The sequence below is a fragment of the Rhinolophus ferrumequinum genome, chromosome 12 (genome assembly GCF_004115265.2).
Source record: "Rhinolophus ferrumequinum isolate MPI-CBG mRhiFer1 chromosome 12, mRhiFer1_v1.p, whole genome shotgun sequence".
In the NCBI taxonomy this organism is placed as follows: Eukaryota; Metazoa; Chordata; class Mammalia; order Chiroptera; family Rhinolophidae; genus Rhinolophus; species Rhinolophus ferrumequinum.
The window spans coordinates 47,525,971-47,549,651 of record NC_046295.1 but is presented as its reverse complement, the minus strand read 5'-3'; the positions used below and the strand labels follow the sequence as shown (position 1 = coordinate 47,549,651).

The 23,681-nt window shown below is 40.0% G+C and overlaps 1 protein-coding gene across 1 annotated transcript in view; it reads left to right on the top strand.

Moving 5' to 3' along the window:
• Window positions 1-23,681, top strand: part of SLC28A3 (solute carrier family 28 member 3) — a 51,019-nt gene that overhangs the window by 11,920 nt on the left and 15,418 nt on the right. The window contains exons 2-8 of the mRNA XM_033123257.1: window positions 10,857-10,955; window positions 14,469-14,551; window positions 17,181-17,272; window positions 18,947-19,136; window positions 20,188-20,332; window positions 21,618-21,731; window positions 22,351-22,428. Coding sequence (XP_032979148.1) covers window positions 10,857-10,955; window positions 14,469-14,551; window positions 17,181-17,272; window positions 18,947-19,136; window positions 20,188-20,332; window positions 21,618-21,731; window positions 22,351-22,428 — 801 coding nt within the window. The remainder of the gene's footprint in view (window positions 1-10,856; window positions 10,956-14,468; window positions 14,552-17,180; window positions 17,273-18,946; window positions 19,137-20,187; window positions 20,333-21,617; window positions 21,732-22,350; window positions 22,429-23,681) is intronic.

Sequence of the window (23,681 nt, the reverse complement as noted above, 5' to 3'; positions counted from 1 at the left end):
GTGGGGTGATACTTCAAAGCTGTGTGAATATCCAGTTCCCCAATGCAATTCACCCCATGGTTTTAGCATCCACTGATGACTCTTTTCTGAATCAATTATTATTTTTCAAGCTGGAAAACAGTGATCTCCACTTCTGCAATATTCCTTACCTCACATTCTCCTGAAAAGATTTTCCTTTTTTCATCTTGCTCTTTCTTTTTGAGTATCGTTATGGACTAACATTCTCTTTCTTTTATTCAATATTTTTAAATCAATTATCAACATTATTTGTTTCTCCCAACATTTAATTATGAAAATTTTCAAACACACAGAAAAGTTGAAAAAATTACATAGTAAGCACCTACATTCCCACCACCTACATTCTACAATTAATATTTTACTACACTTACTTTATCGTATATTTATTTATCTGTACTACCCTCTATCCACTCATCAATCCTTCTATCTTTGACACAAGTTGCAGACATTATTCATGTTTTTGATTTTTGGGTGTTCAATTTGTCCCATATTTGGCCAGCAATCTCAAAATGCTTTTGGACAAGGATTGAATTTATTTATTAGCTATAACCACACTAGACAATAGATAAAGTAAACATTTATATTATATAAAATTGAGACCATGGCTTACATTAATGCTTTTAATCAGGTTCCTGCTTCCAGAGCCAAGAGGCTGACACAATCAGAAGTGGGGCCAAGCATTGGCCTTCATGGCAGCTGTATCTTACAGCCTTGATGGAGTGGTGCCACCAAGTGGACATTTCATGCAACAATCACTACTGTCCAGCCTACACAAGCCTATCCAGTCTGGCACCAGAATTACATTGGAAGTTAATTTGCATTTCATCTTCTAAATATAACCTGGGACTCTGATGAATTCTGATGGAAAAAACAACCACTTTTAGAAAAATCATATGACATCAGCCTCAGAGACAATTAAGTGGAATGATTAAACATCCCTCATTTGCTGTTTATTTCAAGAATCTATATGAACATGATGCTAAGGCCTTTATCCCTGGGTATTATTTGATTTCCCCCACTAGCAGATTTATGGGCAGATCCAGAAGTAAAACCAAGATATCCAATTACAAATAATTAAAAAGAGCCACGTTCTCCCAAATGTATTCATTTATAGTTGCTTCATAACTAAGAGATATATTTGGGTGGGGAAGGGCGGGAAGACTTCCAAACGAACCTGAGGTGGAAAGGGACACATTCCATTCCACAGACCAAGAGGAAGTAGAATTCCTAGTTTGAAATGAACATGAAAGATGCAAAAGCACCCTCACTACATGCAGTTAATGCGTACAAGTAGTAAAAAGAATTCATATCTGTTGCAAATATCTCAATATGATTTATGTCCATAGCACTGTAATTATGGTCGTTATAAGAACTTCTCACTGGACCTTGTTGGGTTTTTCTTGTTTCTTAATGTGTTAATAAACATGCATATACACTATTCTATCACACATTTATTTTCAATAGAAATGCTTTCCTTTTAATCCTATATACTTAATTTTATGTATTTTAAAACATCCTGAAAGAGCTCTAGAGTCTCCACAACCTGTCCTGCTTTAGGACATTTCCCAGAAGTTGCATACAGCTTCAACTACACGGAAGAACTTAACTAGAACCACAGGGAGACTGGGAAATGTACCTTCATTCTGGGAAAGCTTAGGCTCTGCTAAAATTCAGGGTTCTACTTTTAAAGGAAATGGGGAAGAATAGGTATTAGAGACAACAAGCAGTCTTGGCCACAATATGTTTCCTATTCAGGTTATCGAGTTCAATAGATGCTAATCATATTCATATTATTCATGGTTATTTTGGCCTTCCTTATCCTTACCTTTACCCACTTGATCTGTCATAGACTAAAAGGCTTTCTCAAACTCTTCCCATATGTGTTTCTCCCTGTTGCCTTTATGTTAATCTATACCATCTGTACATAGATAACTATGCTTCCCAGAGTGTGAGATTGTACCCTAACCATTGCTTCTTTTTTGGACACATTAATTGCTTTTTTGTCTCGTATTCAGTCTTGGTAGATTAAGACTTTGAGCACTGCTTTTTTTTCCCCTTCTTTGAGTCATTTTCAGTGTATGGTTGTGTTTTGCTTGTTCTCTGACTCTATCACATCCACTGACTGATTTGCTAGATGTGTTCTTAGCTCCTCTTATCGTATTTTATGTTGTGCTTTTTAAAAATCTTTTCACTGTATGGTTTGCGTGTTCTTTATTTTCTTTATTTTTTATTGATTTCTTCTGAAGACTTGTATTTTTTTGTTTTAATGGTTCCTTTTATAACAAGCTGAAGACTATAAATAATACAAAATTACTTTGTTGTACACCTTCCATAATTTCTTTCCTTCTCTTTCACAACTTGATTTTAACTGAATATATATCTTTTAGTGTTTACCCTTTTATCTTAGACACAGCTATTTATAATCTCTTTCTGCTCCCAGAAATTAACATATGAGGAAAGTGGTCTACGTATCCTACCTTCTATCTTTTCTTTTCCTTTCCTTCAAGTAGTGTTCCGATAGTCTTTTCTCCATTATCAGGGGTATAATGTTTAAAATTGGGTCTGGAATCTGAATCCCTGGAGATGTTTTAGATTTTAATTCATTAATAGATTCAAAACATATTATTACTCCTTTTGCCATAGTTTTTCCATCTATCACTTGATTGGCTAAAGTTCTTTCTCTAGTAGTTTCTTTAAGAAAGTTCACGGAAACCATAATCTATGAGTACTTGCATACTTAAATTTATTTCTTGTTAATCTTTATTAAATGTATTGGTGTGACATTGGTTAGTAAAATTATATAGGTTTCAAATGTACACTTCTATAATACTTTATCTATATATTGCATTGTGTGTTCACCACCCAGAGTCAGTTCTCTTTCTATCACCATATATTTGGTGATAATATGGTCACCAAATATCTCTGTTTTCTCTCTTCTACCAGCCTCTCTCCCCTCTTACGCTCTGGTAACCACTAAGCTGTTGTCTGTGTCTATGATTTTTTTGTTTGTCTTGCTCGTTTGTTGCTTTCAGTTTTATATGCCACACTATGAGCGAAGTCATATGGTTCTTGACTTTCTCTGTCTGACTTATTTCACTTATTCCATTCATGTTGTCACAAATGGCAATATTTCATCTTTTTCTTATGGCTAATATTCCATTGTATATATGTTTCATATCTTCTTTATCCAATTATCTATCGAAGGACACTTTGTTTTTTTCCATGTCTTGGCCACAGTGAATAATGCTGCAATGAACATAGGGGTACATATATCTTTACAGATAAATGCTTTCAGATTTTTTGGGTAGATACCCAGAAAAGGGATTGCAGGGTCACGTGGTAATTCTATTTTTAACTTTTTGAAGACCCTCCATACTCTTTTCCATAGTGGCTATACCAATTTACATTGCCCCCAGCAGTTTATGAGGGTTCCTTTTTCTCCACAGCCTCTCTAACATTTGTTATTAATTGTCTTATTGATAATAGCTATTCTAACAGGTGTAAGGTGGTATCTCATTGTGGTTTTGATTTGCATTTCCCTAATAGTGAAGTTGAGCATTTTTTCATACATCTGCTGGCCATTTGTATGTCTTCCTGGGGGAAGTTTCTGTTCATGTCCTCTGCCCATTTTTTTTTTTAAAGATATTTTTATTGGGGAATGGGAACAGGACTTTTATTGGGGAACAGTGTGTACTTCCAGGACTTTTTTCCAAGTCAAGTTGTTGTCCTTTCAGTCTTAGTTGTGGAGGGCGCAGCTCAGCTCCAGGTCCAGTTGCGTTGCTAGTTGCAGGGGGTGCAGCCCAGCATCCCTTGCGGGAGTTGAACCGGCAACCTTGTGGTTGAGAGGCCACTGGCCCATGTGGGAATCGAACTGGCAGCCTTCGGAGTTAGGAGCAAGGAGCTCCAACTGCCTGAGCCACCAGGCCAGCCAATGCCCATTTTTTAAATTGGATTGTTTGTCTTTTTGTTGTTGAGTTGTATGAGTTCCTTATATATTTTGGATATTAGCCCTTTATCGGAGGCGTTTTTTACAAATATCTTCTCCCATTCGGTTTGTTGTCTCTTTGTTTTGTTGATGGTTTCTTTTGCTGTGCAGAAGCCTTCTAGTTTAATATAGTCCCATTTATTTATTTTTGCTTTTATTTCCCTTGCATTTAAGGTCAAATTCATAAAATCCTCTCTGAACCCAAGGTTCATAAGCTTAGTACCTATTCTTTCTTCTATGCAATTTATTGTTTCAGGTCTTATGTTTAGGTCTTTGATCCATTTTGAGTTCATTTTGGTATATGATGACAGATAGCACTCTAGTTTCATTCTTTTGCACGTGGCTTTCCAATTTTCCCAGCACCATTTATTGAACAGGCTTTCTTTTCTCCATTATGTTTTTGGCTCTTTTATCAAAAATTATATGTATATACTTATATATATGGGTTTATTTCTGTGTTCTCAGTTCTATGCCATTGGTCTGTGTGTCTGTTTTACTACCAATACCATGCTGTTTTATTATTGCTTTGTAGTGTAAATTGAAGTCAGGGATTGTGATACCTCCAGCCTTGTTCTTTTTTCTTAGGATTCCTTTGGCCATTCAGGGTCTTTTGTGATTCCATACAAATCTGATGATTTTTTGTTCTGTTTCCTTATAAATGCCATTGGGATTTTAATAGGGATTGCATTAAATCTGTATATTGATTTGGGTACTATGGCCATTTTAACTATGTTGATTCTTCCCATCCATGAACATGGAACATCTTTCTGTTTCTTTATGTCTTCTTAATATTATTTTAATAATGTCTTATTGTTTTCAGTGTATAGATCCTTCACATCCTTTGTTAAGCTTATTCCTAGGTATTTTATTCTTTTAGATGAAATTACAAAAGGTTGTTGTTTTTTATTTCTCTTTCTGAAATGTCATTGTTAGTATGTGGATTTTTGTATATTGATTTTGTATTCTGCAACTTTCTGTATTTGTTTATTGTTTCTAATATTTTTTTGGTGGAGTCTTTAGAGTTTTCTGTATAAAGAATCATGTCATCTGCAAAAAGTAACAATTTAACTTCTTCATTCCCAATTTGGATGCCGTTTATTTCTTTCTCTTGCCTGATTGCTCTGACTAGGACTTCCAATACTATTTTGAATAACAGTGGCAAGAGGGGCTATCCCTTTCTTGTTCCTGATCTTAGAGGAAAAGCTTTCAGTTTTTCACCATTGAGTACGGCACTAGCTGAGGGTTTGTCATATATGGTCTTTATTATATTGAGGTACTTTCTTTCTATACCCATTTTATTAAGTGTTTAAATTTATTTTTTTTAACCTGATGTTAGTAAACCTTTCATTTTCCTCCTTCAGGGACAGAACTCTGCCTCTTTCCCCTTTTCCTTCCATTCCTATACTTGAGGGTTTCCATTTGCCCTGGCTCACAAAGATCACAACGGGATCACAATTCAAAGCTCCCTTCCGAGCATGAAGAATTGCCAGAGAAGAGTGCCAATGAGCCCCAGGCTTACCAGGTGGTTCCTCCCACAGCACCGCTGCTCCTTACCCAGTCTGGAAACCCTCACAGGCTGGCAAGAAAAACAGGAACATCTCAGGAAGGAACAGTCTATCCAGTGCCCATTAACTCACATTAAGGATTATATAAACCCAGGACTTGAGCCGGAAGGTTACATGAGCCAAGAGGGTTACATGAGCCAAGAGGGTCAGGAGCAACAGGGAAAGGTCAAAGGCGTCTGGAATACTGCCTTTGAAAATGCAATCCTTCAAGGCAAAGCCCATACAATTTGGAGGAAAACATGATAGAGAAAGGGCCTTAAAATATATGTCATTTATGGACTTTGAACATAAATAAGCAAATAAATAAATAAATCGGGGGAAGAATGATCTCAAACAATTTGAAGAGATCAGAGTCACAAAACAGATGTTAACTTTTACAAGCCAAATTTTAATTATGGAGAACAATGTGACTGTCAACGCCCCAGAGCAAACAAGCAAGTAGCAACTAAACCATCGGCCTTACATGAAAGTCAATGAACTGTTACTATGTGTGGCACTGGAACAACCACACAGTCCCAGGAGGCAGGTAATGAATGCTACACTCCAATATAACATTCCCTTATAACAAGGTATGGGGCCTCAAAAAATTAAGGCCAGATTTGAACCCAGGTATGACCATGGAACCCAAGCTTTTTATCACAATGCAGCACCAATTAATACAGATAACTTATCAATATTCCAGAAAGCAGCCATCCTAAGGTTTATGTTGAGCTTCTTCCTACAATCTCTTTAGATTGCATTTTGCAATTTTTAAGTTACTATTTGAGGCAATTGCTCTAGTCTATTCTTACTCTATGTTCAGAGAAATGGATATAGAAAGGTTAGGTCACTTGAAGAAGCTCCAAAAAGCAACAGAAATTAAAGATGTATTTCTGACACCTTCCTTTGGACACCTAAGGTTTAGAATAGTAGAACATCAGATAACCTTTCTGGAGAAGTAGAGAAAGCAGTCCTGTACCGTTCGGTCTGTACTCAGTTGTAGCGACACTGTTTCAGCTACTGCTATAATCAGCTCAACAGGCCCTAGGAATACCTTTTCCATTCATTCAAACACAGTTATTAAACACTTGTATGTTTGGCCACATGGTATTCAGCAGAGAAGAATGGATAAAATATCTGGTTTCTTGGTGAAATATATAGATTTACACAGTCCCAAATTCAACTGACATCATATTCCCAATTTTGTCACAGATATTGGGAGTTTGACGTCCCTGGCAATATTTAAGGCATCTCTCCTTCTCAGAGTGCACTACACTGCCTGCTTCTAGGAAGATTGCTGTAAAGGTATACAGAGATGTGGAATTGATAAGAGATAGGTAGGTAGGTAGGTAGATAGATAGATAGATAGATAGATAGATAGATAGATAGATAGATAGATAAAATAAGCAATTTTGGCCACCAATCTAAATCTTTTATAAAGCCTTCCGGCCAAAGTATATAATCAAACACCACATAGAACTCACTGTGAAGTGCCAAGCCCTAAAACCAGTTAAAGAGCTTCATAGCAACTCCTCAGGGTCTGTGTCCACATCACATTTGCCTGCTGGGCTATTCCCGTCTTTCATAAACCTACAGGATCTATGTCCCACCAAAGGTCAGGATAAAAGTCTCCTTGGGGTGAAGGTTTCCATTCTCGCCCCAGCCTCAAGCCCAGCTGTGCCCCCTCAGCAAGGCCAGTCATACAGTCAGAGCAACATCAGGACAGAGCACTTTCTATAGAGAAGGTGGAAGGAAGGCTCTCCTGTCACAGTGACGTTGAGTCTGCAGCAGAGAAATCCCAGCCACAAAAACTGAGAAATGGAAGTCACGTTGTGAAATCAGGGCCACAGTGGGAGGGAGAGACCGAGTGAGTGGAGCAGACACATTTGGGAGAAAATTATCAAAGTAATCACAGAGACATGGCATGTCCACAAATGCAAGAGTGCCCGCTCATGTTACTGAAATAGAGTCTACTTAAAATCAGTCTGTGGGGTGGGGCTTGAAAAATTCTGGCTTGAGAAATGACCTCCAGAGCCTACACATAGTTTAAAAGCGGCCACCAGCATTTCTGGAATCTTCCACAACCTCTATCATTTGTACTCTTGTCTTTTATGTCTAGAATTCAAACCAAGCTTTCTTCATCGAAAGGGAATTTAATCTGGAGGTGTACTACTATGTCTTTAGATTTTCCCAAGGCCAAAGGTCTTGGCCCAAGGGCCAAACTCTACAGGTATGATATGGCCAGAGGTTGGACAGCCTAGGTTCAGATCCCATCTCAGCTATTTCTGGTTGTGTAACCCAAGTCAGGTGATTTACTTGTTTTTGCCTTAGTTTCCTACTCTGTAAAAAGGAGGATCACAGCACCCATTTCACAGGCTTCTTAGAATCAAATACAAAACTTTTAAAGTATGTCAGTCTGTCAGTCCAGGTGCAAATAAAAGCAGAAAGCAAAAGTAATAAGGGAGAAGTTTGTTTCCTGCAGATAAACATCAGGAAGTAGGTAGTACAGAGCTGGAATGGAAGCACTCAAGGTTTTCGGACACTCAAGTCCCCCTCACCCCAGCTCACCTCTCTCATATCACTAGGTTGGGCCCTGTGTTCATGGCCCAGGTGGAACTATCCACATACCTGGCAGCAGGACAAAGGAAAGGATCAAAGAGAGACAAAGAGTACCTGCCAGCCATCTCTCATGGAACCTCCCTGAACCACCCCACTCAGGGCACTACTTCTATTTACATTTCATTGGCCAGAATCTAGTTAAATGGGAATGTAGGAAACGTAGCCTTTATTTTAGGCAGCCATGTGTTCAGGTGAAATTCTATAGAAGGGGACACCACAAATTAATGGGAAGGAATGATTTCAGTAAGTTGCTATGTTCTAGAAGTTATAATATGGTTTAGAAACTGAATGAAAAGAAATTAATAAAAGGCCTCTGTCCACCTGTAACAGCCACTGTGGAGCTGTAGCTGCTTGAGCAGCATGGAAAGTTCAAGATCAAAGGGTAGGAAACGAACACCACGGACAATGTACCCCTGGCTCACGGATCTGCCCTTCAGAGGGGGCTCCATCTGTGATCATCACCCTTAGCATGCCCAGCAACTAATGCTAACCTGAGGAATAAAAATTGGCGTGCTGTAAACTAGAAATGCTCATACAAGCACCCACTCATTCAGTGGCGTGACAGCTTTGCTCTTAGAACACAGTCATGGTTGTCAGAGGCCAGTGGAGTACTAAGGTATCTAGCAATCTGAATTGCTAAATAGATAGAGGGGCAAACAAACCAAACACAAATGGGCTAAGAAGTAATTAGGAGCCACCTGTTACAGCCCCAAGACTCCAATTTGAAAAAAAGCGGAGAAGCACGTGTCTTAAGGGTCATTTTTCAGGCCCCAATCAACACCCACAACACCACCATTATTTCTGTTAAAAATCCTCAAATGAGAGGCATTGTTCTTCCTGAAGACGTTAAAAAACCAGGTGTGTCCTCTCCTGGGGGTAAAACTATCCCATTACATGTTACAAAATCGATTCAGAGTGCCGTCCTTTGTCGTCCTTTGTCGTCATTCATGCCCACGTTACATTCTCCCCCGACCTCGCCCACCGCTGGCAGCCCTCCCCACCTTCCCACACACACCCCTGCCTCTTTCATTATCTTTAAAAAGCCAGGCTCCATCGTTGTGTTTCACAAGGAAGTCTCAGAATCTGCCACCAGGTGGCAGGAATAATCAGCATCAAGAAGCTGAAGCTCCTCATGGAACCAGAGAATGTCAGGACATAAGAGATCATAAAAACACCAAACTGAAACTGTGTTGTATGGTCTAACCACTATGCTGTACACCTGAAACTAATACAAAATAATATTGAATGTCCACTGTAATTGAAAAATAAAAATTAATTTAAAATAAAATGGAGGTAATATTTAAAAAAAGAAGAAGAAACTGCTGTATAGATGGGTAGACTCAGGCTTAGAAAGATGTTCCCTGCCTACCATCACACATGTAATTTGAGACCCTGAGGACCAACCCTCTTAGTTGCCTGGGTCCTTTTTTTCCACCAACCCTGGGTGGGTTTTATTTCTAACGTTTTATTAAGGAAATTTTCAGTATCCATGAAAGTAAGAACAGTAAAATGAGTCCCTTTGTACCCATCAGCCAGCTTCAGCAATTAGCAAGACTTTGCCATTTTTCCATACTATATACATTGCCCCCCACCCATGAATTTTGATACAAAATACCCAGAGGTATTATATTGCTTACCAGTTAGTGCAAAATCACTGTGGTTCATTAATTCAACAAATAATTGTTAGTATCTGCTAAGTGCAAGGAACTGTGCTGCAGTCATGTATAAGCACAAAATGGCAGTTTGGCAATCGGACTTTTATGGATAAATCATGTGGTGCTGCAAGTGAGACTTTTCATGTTTGTACACTCTTGTGTTTCAACAAATGGAAAATGCAACACAAGTTGGAATTGCAATTTTTTCTAGATCCTTGGGGCCAGCCAGAGATCCAAAGTTAAAATCAAAGTTGTACACTTATTCTGTTTTCAAAGACAAGTTCACAGCCAACAAAGCTAGCAGGGGACATTTCCTAAAAAGATATAAGGACTTCCCTGACACTCTTTCTCCATTGGTTGCCTTACTTAGAATGAAGTGTCATGTAAAAAGACAAGCTGGGATGAGATGGGTGAAAGACTGGACCCCCCAAAGAAGGTAAAAAAGAAATGAGCCAGATGTTTGTCACATCTGGAAACAGTACTAAGGGGTCAGGAGACCCCCGAAAGAGCAAACCCTACTCAGTTCCTTAAAGTAAAACCAAGAGGGCCTCACAAAAGAAGCCATTTTTCTTTTTCTCATTACAACCAGACATTGCTTTAAATCAAACAAAACACATTTTAACATCTCATAAATCCAACATCTAAGGATAAAATTGTCCAGCCTATAGTTTTTATATATTTTGTTTTATTTTAGAAGTTAAAATCTTATGAGATGGAAAAGAGCCTGGAAGCCTGTCCCTTCGCCTCAGTTCTTCTAATTAGAAAGTAACACAGCCTAGACAAAGGCAATTGTCTTCCTTTCTCTCTTCCTAAAGTTGAACTACATCAATCTTTTCTACCAGATCAAAACAAAACAAAATTATCTATGTGTCTTTTTGAGCCAAGATTCACTGGTTCTGTCTTCAGTCAGCGAAATCATCTGAACACCTCATCTTTGCCACCCCACCCTCAAAAGTCTTCTAGGCATCATTCTTTGAAAGAACATTTATTTTTGGCTCTGAAATTTTACTTTTGCAATCTGTACTTTGTTTTTAGAATGAAGAAGACTTTCATGAAAACCAGAACACGTCAGGAAACGACAACTCGCTAAGGAATAGAGTTGTGCAAAACAGAGAACACGTAAACACCAAACAGGTATGGCTGGATATCGTTGCCTGAGTCTATTACCATGGTAACCACTGTGCAACAGCCACCTGAGAGCTACAGGGACAGAAAGCATGGCACTCAGCTGGCACTCAGAGGAGTGAGTTAAATGGTTATTGGACTGTGTAAGGCAGAATCACAAAGAAAACCTGTACGCCCAAAGGTTTTGTGTTTATACACCTGTCCTCAGAGTTCTCTGATGTGGAGAGTACCCAAGATGTCTCTGACATTTCACTATTACAGGTTTCAAGCTCCATGCTAAGGCAGAAAGCATTGGCATAAACAAAAAAATTTCAATTTTAAGGTAAATGAAGCTGACGAGAAAGGTTCTAACATATGATTGTAAAACTGTGTCTATCACGCCCTAGCGTGGAACACCTAAGTTACACAGCAGGCTGAGTGCTCTGTCACAACACCACTGTTATTTTTTTATATATATTGAATTCTGGGTAGGATCTCATTTGAAGAAAGCCTTCTACTGTTAAAAAGTGAGCAAATTATCCATGTAGATCATCCTTCTTTTTTATTTTTTATTTTTAGTAATTCTGGGTGCCCTCTATAGAGCCATTTATTGTGGGGAGTTATTCTAATGATTAAAAAAAAAAACCCTAACTTTTCGGAAGTAGAAAATTTGGAAAATTATTGCAGCAAAATTTGGACAAAAAAAAAAAGACCTATAATCATGCACGTGTTACCTATATTGGGATTGTTCTGCACATATTATTGTCTATTATCATTTGATATATTGTAAAGTAACCATTTCACTAAATATTATCAACAAAAAAAGAAAACAATACTTCTGTCCTCACAAAACCTGCACATGGAAGTTTATAGTAGCTTTATCCAGAATTGCCAAAACTTGGAAGCAACCAAGATGTCCTTTAGTAGGTGGATGGTTAAATGAACCATGGTACATCCAGACAATACAATATTCTTCAGCACCAAAAACAAATGGGCTGTCAAGCCATGAAAAGACATGGGGGAACATTAAATGCATATTACTAAGTTAAAGAAGTAATCTAAAATGGCTACATACCATATGATTTCAATTATATGACATTCTAGAAAAGGCAAAACTATGGAGATGGTAAAAAGATCAGTAGTTGCCAAGGGTTAGAAAGGAAGAAGGAATGAATAGGTGGACCACAGCAGACTTTCAGGGCAGTGGAAATACTCTGATACTGTAATGGTTTCTTGAAAATAGGGTTTATTGAGCTATATGCTAGCCAGAAAAAAGACCAGATCCTTTTTGGTTAGACTAGCAGCAGAGCTAGATGGAGAAGACAATATGTCTGCCATACTGGGGATGATGGAGCTCTTTTATGCAATGAGTTTGGGGAAGATATATGTGAATTGTTTTGAAAGAATTTACATTAGCTATAGACATGGGGGGCGAGAAGGTGAAGCAGAAAATGTTCTGGGATAGGTGCAAAGTCCATAACGAAGAAATGTTCTCTGCTTTTGGATTGGTTGTGGGCAACAGTCCAGACAACAAACAGTCCAGAAAGTTCAAGTAAACAGGATGTAGTGGTAATTGGTGGTCAGCTATTCTCTTTAGATAAGAGCTGAAATAACTGCCTGGAAGTTGATTCAAAGTTTCACATTCAGGAATGTGAACAGTCTTTTGTTGATGTCTGCTCTTGGCTCTGTTAACTGATTAACTTCTTGTCTCTTCTTCCCACCCTCCAGCCTGCTGTAATTTAATTTAGGACATCTCAGAATGTTTCTCTTGTCACCACCAAGTGTGAACCCTAATGTAAACTATGGACTTTGTAGGTTCACTGACTAAAGAGATGTACCACTCTGGTGGGAGAAGTCAATAATCAGAGGACAGTAGTGGGGAGGGGACAGAGGGTATATGGGAAATCTCTGTGCCTTCCCCTCAATTTTACTGTGAACCTAAAACTGCTCTAAAAAGTCTTCTTTAAAGTTGTCTCACAAAAAAAGTCAAAAACAAAAAAAAATTAGATACTTTACTATTGTAAACAGGAATATGAAGCGTGAGGAGTAGCTAATTAGATTCGCAGCAATGGGCCCCTGGGTGACCTTGGTAGACGCCATCTTGGTCACAGTCTGCTTATAGTGGGTTGAGTGAGCAGGATGTGAGGCAGTTGTCACCAAAAGTAAAGGCAACTCTTTCAAGTGGTTTGGCGGTGAAAGGAAGGAGGAAGGATAGATGTCCCATGACTGTGGAGTCAAAAAGATTTTGTTGTTGCTTTGTTCTGGTTTGGTTTGGTTTGTTTGGGTTTGTTTTAAAAGACAGGAAAAGGTTGGGTGGGGGTGAAGAAAACAATAGTACTACTAGACATTCCACAAATAGTAGGTAAGTTGGGATAATTTCACTGTAAAAAAAATTATTATGATCATTTAAATCAAATATTTGCCACAGTTTAACTATTGACCAAGTTAGGTGTTAGATGGGGGAAAAAATGAAGAAGGCTCATCTCTACCCCGTCCTCAGCCTCTGCAGCTTGGACTCAGCGGGTCTCGCTTGCAATTACTATCCTCTCACCTTTCTAGTTTCTGGAGTCCAGCCAGAAAATGAGTCCAGCCAGAAGTACAGTGTAGTTTGACATCAAAGAATGACATGATCCTTGTGGATTCTTTCAGCTCAGAGACATACCAATGTCTTATTTCTATGAGTTCTGTTAAAGAGAATCAATGGCCATATGGGATATGACAGGAAACAAAAGCTGAGATTTAGCCGTGTACCACTTAGTGTGTGTTCAAAATCACTCCACACCTGCATACTTCCTCCTCACCTTCCCTCGCTATTGCTTATGATAGCTGAGCTATTTAAGACATCATTGAAGGATGGAGGAAGGAAATCTTGTACACCATCCCAAGAACAGGATGGGACATGGAGGCTGAAGAGCTCAAACGGTACCTGGAAAGATCTCCATGAAAGATTGCCCAGGTATATACTTCACTCATTAATTAGAGCAAGGGCTGGCTGAGGAAGAGAAATACTTCCCTTTAGACCAACTGATAGAAGGACCCTCGTTCCCAAGGGGAGGTTTATAAGCTCTTAAAGATGCTGAGCTAGTGTTTACATCTGCAGAACAAGCCTTAGGCTGCCAGGAACATAAAACCAGCTTTGGTCTCCATTTTTGGAAACAATGACAGGCAGAGTATAAAGGGAGATTTATGCAGCCTCTGGTATTAACTTCATTTAGCACGTGCCTAAAAACAGAGCTAGGGTTGAATGATTGCACTAGAGACAGAAACAAAAAAGCTGAGATCTGAGCCTGTTCCCTAAAGAAAGGGAGACAATATCAACAGCTCCTTTGGAAGAAAAGGGAAAGATAAGTATGATCCTGGATTTTTTGTGATAAGGAGGAAAACACCTGTGTAAGTATTATAGATAACAGGAGTTATCTTCTTGCATAATAATTTGAAAAGACCTTTTGAAAGTTCTTTGCCAAAATTCTGAGCAAAGAAAATCAGGGTCCAATATTCCCAGGATTCTTATTATTCCATCTTTGTTCCAATGTTGATTTCCAGGGTGAAGGACAGGTCACCATTGAGCAGGATTCTCCAAGAAACAAAGAAGATGAGGAGGAGGATCAAGAGACACATCAAAAAGGGTACAGGCTTAAACCAGAGAAATAACTACACCTATTTCCTAAACAAAATGGTTTTGCTACTTTGCTTTCTCCTCACCTAATTTTCAAAATTTATTATTATTTATTAATAATAATACCACGAATACCCCTTCCCCACGATCCCCCAACACCATTTTCAGAAAAATTAATGGAGCTCTAGGATAATCAACATGGTAAATTCAAACTGCTGATGTCCTGGGAACCCTGGAACCCTAAGACAGTTTTTTAATTACAGGTGTAAATTACCAACTAATTGCTCCAGTCCATACAAAAGTAGTTAATTCTTCCTCTTAGTGTCACTCAATAAGCAATTGGTTTCTCGAAACCCGATCCATTTAAAATCCCAACAAACTTGCTATTACCTTGTGGTATCCTGAAGGTATTCCAAGCCTTTATCACCCCACGATGTAGGAGAGGCAAATTGTATTATCTTTTTTTCAACCAGGAAAATGAAGCTCACAGAAGTGACTTACTCAAGGTTAGTCAACTAGAGAGGAACAAAAGCTAGCTTAACAATTTCAGCTTCTGATTCCTAGTCCAAGATTGTATGGTACTCTATCATAACACTAAAAGGTTTGTCAATTTTCTAAATCCCTAAATAAATTTAACTTTAGTTCCTAAATCTCTGAGGAACTTTGTTTTCATGTATCAGAGGACATCTCTGGAGTTGATCAGAATTAGGATTGAAAGATCTTGTCACATATACATCAGGAAGAATATTTACCACCTCGGAAACCTGAGCTTTGTTCCATCCTTCATTGTACTTCATGAATCTCTGACTCTGGAGACTCAGACTCTCCAGGGTGCTGAGAGGTACTCAGGTTTCACTAATGTCAGTGGGGCCAAAACAACCGAGGAGGCTGGGAGTGGCTCAGCCTGGATAACCAAATGGCAGAAGCTTCTACTTCTAGTTACTTTATTTTACACTGTGTCAGGTTGCTGTAATGGACTACATGCATTCTCTGCAATTAGAAAAACCTGATAAATCCAGCCTAAAGGAGATGGATGTGCCCTATTAAATGTTACCCTCCACCACTGCTGCTTTTTAACACTATATCCACAACTGAGGATAATGCAGCATCTGCGGTTCCTAAATTAGACCACGAAAAACTTAGTCTTTACTACACTCATATTCCCTCAATATCTCCTAGAACAATGTTTCTAATTCTCAGGACACACATTCACACACATGCATAATGACAGAAGTTTCATGCAATAATCCCTATCTCACTATGTGATACACGTGTCCTATTCTTTCTTTTAGTGATGGTTATCAAATTCACATCCCACTAATGGGTCCCAACCCACAGCTGCAAAATACTGTTCCAAAAAAGCAATATACACTCCCATTTCATTTATCTAGTAATTCAACCAATAACCTGCCAACCACCCTTAAGTCCAAGGTGCGGGTGCCGTAGGGCTCACAGAGATCTATTCTCCGGGACGTCAGTCAGTCAAGGCCTCATAACAAAACACAATAAAAAAGAAGTAGAAGTATAGAGGAATGCCTCTGTCTGAGGGGATGAAGAAGGCTTTATAGAAGTGAAGGACTTGCTGTGCCGTGAAACTTGAAGGGGGCTGAGCCTTCAAGGACATGTGGGCATGACTGCTGGAAGGAAGGGAACTGGAGGAATTCACTGAGGGGAGGGAGGTCCCAGCAGAGGGCTAAGTCATTTGGGAATCTTCTATGCAGGATGAGAAATAGTTGTTTTAGAAATGCTATCCGGGAAGTGGCAATGGTTAAATGTGCAAGTAAATTCCTTCCACCCGGCCTCAAGTGGGAGAAGGAGAGGCCCCTGCTAGATGTGACATTGAGAAAAGAGGCACCTGCGGGGCAGCCAGTTTTTAGAGCAGGTGTGGAGGCACCAGAAGCATCCCAGGAGAAGCAGAGGACAGTTGTTGTGGGACCAGCCCTGTGGCCTCTCCAATCTCACTCACTGGTGGACATGATCTTCTCTGCAAAAAGTGACCACAAGCACACATTACCCACCACCCCGTAACAAAGCTCTGGACAGAAACGAAGACATGCCAACAATTCCAGAACTTTCTAAGAAAGCTATATGACAGCCCACTGGTTAATAGCTCTCAAATCCATGAAATCCTACTTTACATTCCACGCACCGAGTGAAGTCTGTCAGCTTCCCACTGAAAAGTATAGTGAGTGATGACAGGGAACCTCCATCTTACTCAAATTTCTTGGAACCAGAGGGATGAGAGTTCATTGGATATTTTTTTTTAAATCAACATTTAATAACTGGCTTAAAAGATAATAGAAGACCTCATATTCCAGTGAGAAACACTCTCATCCTATGATTTATTTTCAGCTTTTTGTTATTCATCTCCCCCATTCTATTTCCAGGAGCATGTTTTCTGCATCTCTGTAATAGCTCTGAGCTTGGCACATCCATTCAGCAGAGGTTGATCCAGGCCATGGCTGAGTTTAGACTAAAATGAAATGAGTTTCCCATTTCAATTTTGTAGAACATATACTTCATGAATTTGTTTGTTTACTTGCATTATTTACAAAGCCTCATCTAGCCATATCATGCCAGTTTATTTCATGTTTTTAGCGTTTACTTCCGTATGCTGTTTTGTTTTTGCGTTGTTACAGGTATCTGGCAAGGAAGTACGGTACAGTTTGTGATTTTTGTCGGAAACACAAAACCACCATTCGGTACATCATCTGGGGCATCTTATTAGCAGGTAAATAACAAAAGGGGATAAAATACCAGTGTCTCTCTTCTAGGGTCCTCCAAATATTATGCTGAACTTTCTGTGGAAAGAAAATAAATCTTCCCTTTCCCTTGCACTTCACTGAATCATCCAACGAGGCAGGGAAATAATCAAGAAGGCCCTGAGTTTCGGGTCTCAGCTTGGGTACCTATGCAGATTGTCTCCGGATCCAGTTTATGCAGCCAGTAGCTAATTTTTCAGGTTACCCACTTTCGCAGCCCTCGTTATTATGATGTGGATTTGAGAGTTGGTTAATATAAATTGAGGTAATAGAAAACATGGTGGTAATCACAGGGCCAGAACCTAATTGCAGGGGGAAATATAAGCAATTAATACTTTATATGGATATCACATTACGAGTCATCTATGGTCACATGGCCCATTCCTCTTGCCTGAAGGCAGAACCGTACTATCTACAGTGGACCCTTGAACAACAAGGGAGTTAGGGGCACCACTTCCCACCCCAGCACACAAAAATCCATGTATCTCTTTTAATTCCCCCAAAACTTTACGAATAGCCTATTGCTGACTGGAAGCCTTACCAATAAGACAACCAGTCAAGTAACAAATACTTTGTATTTGATACTGTATTATACACTGTATTCTTCCAATAAAGTAAGCTAGAGAAAAGAAAATGTTATTCAGAAGATCTTAAGGAAAAGAAAAAAACATTTACAGTATTTGTTGAAAAAAAAAACCCTGCAGATAAGTGGACCCATGCAGTTCAAACCTGTGTTGTTCAAGGGTCGACTGGACACAGAAAAGCACTCCCCCCAGAGCAAAGGGTCCACCCACTTGAAAGAGCAATCTTGTCCATAGAATGTGAAGCCTCCCACCCAAGTCCACAGATATAAATTCAAGACTGCTGCACCTCCAACGTCAGTGGTTTTGCTGGTACTCACACAGGTGGAACAGGGAATAGCAGGGTTGTAAGTTTTCTCTGTACTGGGCCAGATAGCATTTTGCTGGCCATATGTCAAAACCACGCAACTCTGCCATTGTAGCACAAATGTGAACAGACAGGTATGGCTGTATTCCAATATGACTTCATTTGTAGAATACAAATACAAATATACAAATACAAATGCACTTGCCACCTACAAAAACAAGTGGCCAGCCAAATTTAACTTGCAAACCAAGCAGTGTTTGCTGGCCTTAAATGAGAAACCTTGAATCTCCTCTTCCAAAGTCCCTTCCACTTTCCTTTAGAGACTCTGTGACACAGAGATTTTCCTACTCAAGCTTACGCCAAATCTGAACTGTCACCCAGGAGAACCAATACCTTTTGCCAGTGGTTTCTCCAACACCTGGGCTTTTCTCTAATAGAAGCTTACACGCTGCGTCTGGATACCAGAAAAAGTTGGTTAGTACTAAGAGGCCCAATGGTCAAGCATTGTGATTCAAGAACTCACAAGGTTCTATAAGAAAAGAGACCTAGCAGCCTGTCCTCCTAGCATTCGCGGTGAGACTGTTAGGGATTTATAATCAGAGGAGCCAATAGCCCCACATCAAGAATATCAAGAGCATTCCTGTATTCAATAGCTTGTTAATTGAACCTGCCCTTGGCTGTGCCAGATCAGTGCTGGACACTGGTCTCCAGCTGGTGTTGGTGTTGTTCACTGTCTGCCTTTGCATCCTGGACAGGTTACCTGGCAATGGTGATTGCGGCCTGTGTGCTGAACTTTCACAGAGCCCTTCCTCTTTTCGTGATCACTGTGGCTGCCATCTTCTTTGTGGTCTGGGATCACTTTATGGCCAAATATGAACATCAGATTGATGAGTTCCTCTCTCCTGGCAGAAGGCTTCTGGACAACCATTGGTTCTGGCTGAAGTGGTAAATGCAGTTGGTTCTCTTATTGCAGTTGAGAGGGATATTAGTTTCTTCCAACACTGTTCCAAAAATTTGTTCTGAAATTGCTGCCTAATTTATGAGCTACTGTAAGCTAGAAACAACCTAGGGGATAATCTGTTAAAATACCTTCATTTTACAAGCAGGAAATCAAGGCTTAGATAAGGCAATGACTCATTTGAAATGTGTTCAAATGTCCCTATAAACTGCCGAATTTCAAGTGCTACCAGTGATAGAATGTTGTCCAAAACATGTGACAGTTCTGACTTGGGGAGGTAGCTTCCTCCTGTGGCCTCCTTGGGAGGAAGAGCCTGTGCATTATTAAAGCCAACCTTTTCCTGTAGGACCCAGAGCTATGCAGGTAACCGCTTAGGGCTTTTCCCTCAGTCTCTGTCTGTGGGAACTCCTCTTTCTCCAGGCGGGTAGGACCAGTTTTTCCCAGCATGGCCCACATGGCGTCTACCAGGAAACTTCACACATCCTTGGCGAAGCAAACCAGGATTGTGCAATCCCAACACAGCACCATCTCTGATCCTGCCATCCAAGTCATGAGTCAGTCTTGTCATGCCTGCCAAATTCCCCAGGGAGTCAGAGCCCAGTCTAAAGTCTGACTTGGCTTGCTGAGGCTCAGGTGAGGTCCTCCAACTGCAGAGAGCACATCTCAAGTTCTCCCTTACAAGGAAGAAGGTCACACCTCACCCATCTCCCAACACAGAGGTGAGGACTCCCAATAGATTTCTCTCAGAAATCACCAGACTTCCCTCTCCAAACTTCCTTTCCCCTCTCTGACCCCTTCATATATCCCTGAACCAGCAAAGAGCCCCAGAGCTGTGGAGTGAGAGAGACACATTGCTTAATTTTTTGGCTATTTGCCTTTATAGCCACAACCAAAGAAGGTCTGCTGCAATATCTAGAAGCACAACTTCCTGGTGCCAGGATGTGTTACTCTTATCAATATTTTTTGTTTGGTAGTTTAAGCCTGATTAAGATGTTGCAGTTAGCACAGCAAATGATGCCAGTGCTTCCTTTCTCTTAGGGTGATTTGGAGCTCACTGGTGCTGGGGGTTATTTTCTGGCTGATCTTTGACACCGCCAAACTGGGCCAACAGCAGCTGGTATCCTTCGGTGGGGTCATCATGTATATTCTCCTGCTATTTCTGTTTTCCAAGTACCCAACCAAAGTAAGTAGGAAACTGATCTTTTGGGGGATTTTTTTCCCCTGTTTTTCTCATGTGTAAATTGCTCAAACTAATGAGTGTGAGAGACGTTAACTGTTATTCAATATTTGTCTTACCTTACTATGATATTTTAAGTAGCTAGGGGCGCCCTTCTTCCCAAATATTCATAATACAGTTACTCTGTCATTTCTCATTCTCAGTAATTTTCCAGTAACACAACCAGTGAGATGTTCTCCTGTCAAGTCCAATTTCTACTCATGTCCCCAATTTCTACTCGTGTCCCCCCAATTTCTACTCGTGTCCCCACCTATCCCCATGAAACACATATACAAAAAAAAAAAAAAAAAACTCATCCCTTTGATCAAGATTTACTCAGACCAGCAAATAATGTAATATTCTATCACTGGATTCTGCAGTTTATCAAACTTACATTTGAAATTTCAGCTTTTTTACTCCAAAACTTTGTCCTAAGCAGTTTTGTTCACATGGAATTCAATTCTTATCCTAGTTCTGTCAGCCTGAAACCCATTAAATGAGCAAGAATTCTGAGACATTGAAGCTTTCACATATGACTCATAATGTCAAACTCTGGAAGAGTTTACTGGCTGAAAGTTTGACCCAAGAAGTAAAAGTCACCTAATATGATCCAAATCTTTTGTCCTGTTCTGGTGAATATCTCCGCTGTGTTCTATGCCTCCAACCCCATAGTTCTTTGCAGGCCACTTGTGTCTGCACCAAAAGTGAAAGCAGATGGTTGTCCATTACTGCTGCACTCTCTGGGTCTGCATCAGAGTTAATTGGTTCCTTTTATAGAGAAATGAGAGCCCCTCAACAGGGTGGAAATTCACTTAATTCACTTACAAATTATCAGATCAACAAACCTTGGGCACACAGAGAAATCATGTTCTGTATTTCCATTTTCCAGATGGGGGAAAGAATGGCATGTATCCAATATTTACAGCACGACTAGGAAGGCCAGTTCCTTACTCTTTTACCAGCCCTTCTAGGACTACTCTTGTGTCTGTTATTTTATCATGCCATAATGGTTACATACTCTTGCAGGACTGAAATCCTCAAACTCAGCATTAGAAACAGGGAATGCAGCCTTGAGATGTTTGGGTGTGATTCTATCAAGGGATTCTCTACTCACGACTTCTTTGGCCTCCCAAAGAAGGCAAGTCATAGGCCACATGTGAGAAGCTTCCCAGGAAAGAGTGATCCTCTGGGCATCGATGCTGAGTTCAGCACTAAATTTCTAATACAATATATCTCTTCATCTTTTATCTAGGTTTACTGGAGGCCGGTCTTTTGGGGAATTGGGTTACAGTTTCTTCTTGGGCTCTTAATACTAAGGACTGAGCCTGGATTTATAGCTTTTGAGTGGTTAGGCAAACAAGTTCAGGTAAGTTGGGTTCAAATGAACACCTTGTCTTTATAGTGCTTTTAACATTTGAATATAATCCTCAAGACATGTCAGAAATAGATTTATCTGTCTGCATTAGTTGCCCAAATTTTAATTCTGTAGCATGAGTTAGACAAATAATTTTGTGGGTGTAGAGTATGTTAATCTGTCTAGTCTGTTAATACTATGGTTGTCCCTTATCCATATCACCTACTACATCACTCCCTATCCTGACTGCCCCTTTCATTCTATCCAAAGGGTGTCACACTTTTAAGATGGTTTTACAGAGAAACAGGCTTTCTTTGCCCCTAGTGGTGACTAGTACCATCTATGTGCCATCTGTGGCTTGCCGGGACCAATTACCACACCTGGCTCATTCTTGAGCATCTTAGAGTCAGATTGAATGTCAGAAATGACAGGAAATCTATATGCAGGTATAGGTCAAAAATACACTTCCACGCCTCCCAGTGGAGGGGGAAACACTGAGAAAATTAACTTTCCAAGTCTGTTCAACACGTTTGCTGGGTCCCCAGCTTCTGCAGAGCCTGGTAGGTACTGTGGATTGTAATCACCACTTCAGTGGTCGTAGTGATCTGCTCTTTTCCTTTCTTCAACTCAGACATTCTTGGAGTACACTAACGCTGGTTCTTCATTTGTCTTCGGTGAGAAATACACAGACCACTTCTTTGCATTTAAGGTAAAGCCAGACTCCTTTTCTATGTAGTCACTGTCTTTGCAGTAACTCCTCCGTCTTCGTTAATGTTCAGATAGAACCTAACTGACGAGAAACCAGTCATATATATCCGCCAGGCATGTTGTAGGTACCTAACACATTACTGCCCTTGTTCATTTACAATTATATCTGAAGTCAGTGGACTGCAAACATTTTATTTTGTTACTTTGGCATTAAGAGAAACATCTAGAGGAAGTCAGAAATATTCAAATCCTTTGCTGGGGGGCTTGTAGCATTGCCTAAGATACTTACAAAAATCACATGGAGTAATAGTATCTGAGATTTCTGGGGAAAGATTAGTAGGCACCTGGCAATGAATAGGCATATGGTCACTAATGGCTTCCAGGTTCAGGAATGGTGACAGCTCTGAACTCAGGAAATCTCTCAGTCCAAGGCTAAACAGGACAGCTAGTCACCCATATCAACCTCTGTCCTTCCAGAGCCATCCCCCATGCTAAATCTTCTCCATCTTTCCTTCAGCACAGCCTTTGCCTGGGCAGGCCTAGAGGCCGGACCTTCTCCCAGCCAAAGGAGGGACATTATTCTACAGGAGAAAGGCAACCTGGCCCCATGCTCAAGCCTAGTATGTTCCCTCCCAAGGCCCCCACAAGCCTCAGGAAGCTCACTTCCTCTGGGAATTCCCTATAAATACTTGTTGATGAGTCAGAAAAATCCATATGGCTTTTTATTCAGCTTTCCTTTTTGTGATGTGTTATTGCTCCTGCACTTCTACATTGCTCACTTAGGGATTCCAAATTACCCCTGCCTCAGTTAGGCCAAGTGTGAATGGTGAATCCATGTTTTAAAAAAGAACTGTTGATCTGATGTTTAAAACTGTTGATCTGATGTTTGGTCTGAGATAACTAAGCCTTCTTATAAACAAGATGAAATGTTTATATGTTGAGATTGAAATATGCTCATATCATTAATTTAATTCAGAACGGGGAAAAATAAAGTCACAAGGAAAGAGTACCTTGCTGCCCAGACTGTCTGAGTGTCTTCAGATCTCGTCCCCCGGGGGAGGGACCTTCATCCTTTCTGCCAAAGCAGATTCCCTGTGGGAACATTTGAGAGATGAGCCCCTCTAGCTCCCTGAAGCTTTCAGGAAGGTTCTGCCTGCCCATTAAAGCCAATAAAAGCACATTAAGTAAGTGAGCTCTCAATAATGGCACAGAATGTCTTTTAATATATATTATTAATAGACTTTTTTTCCAAAT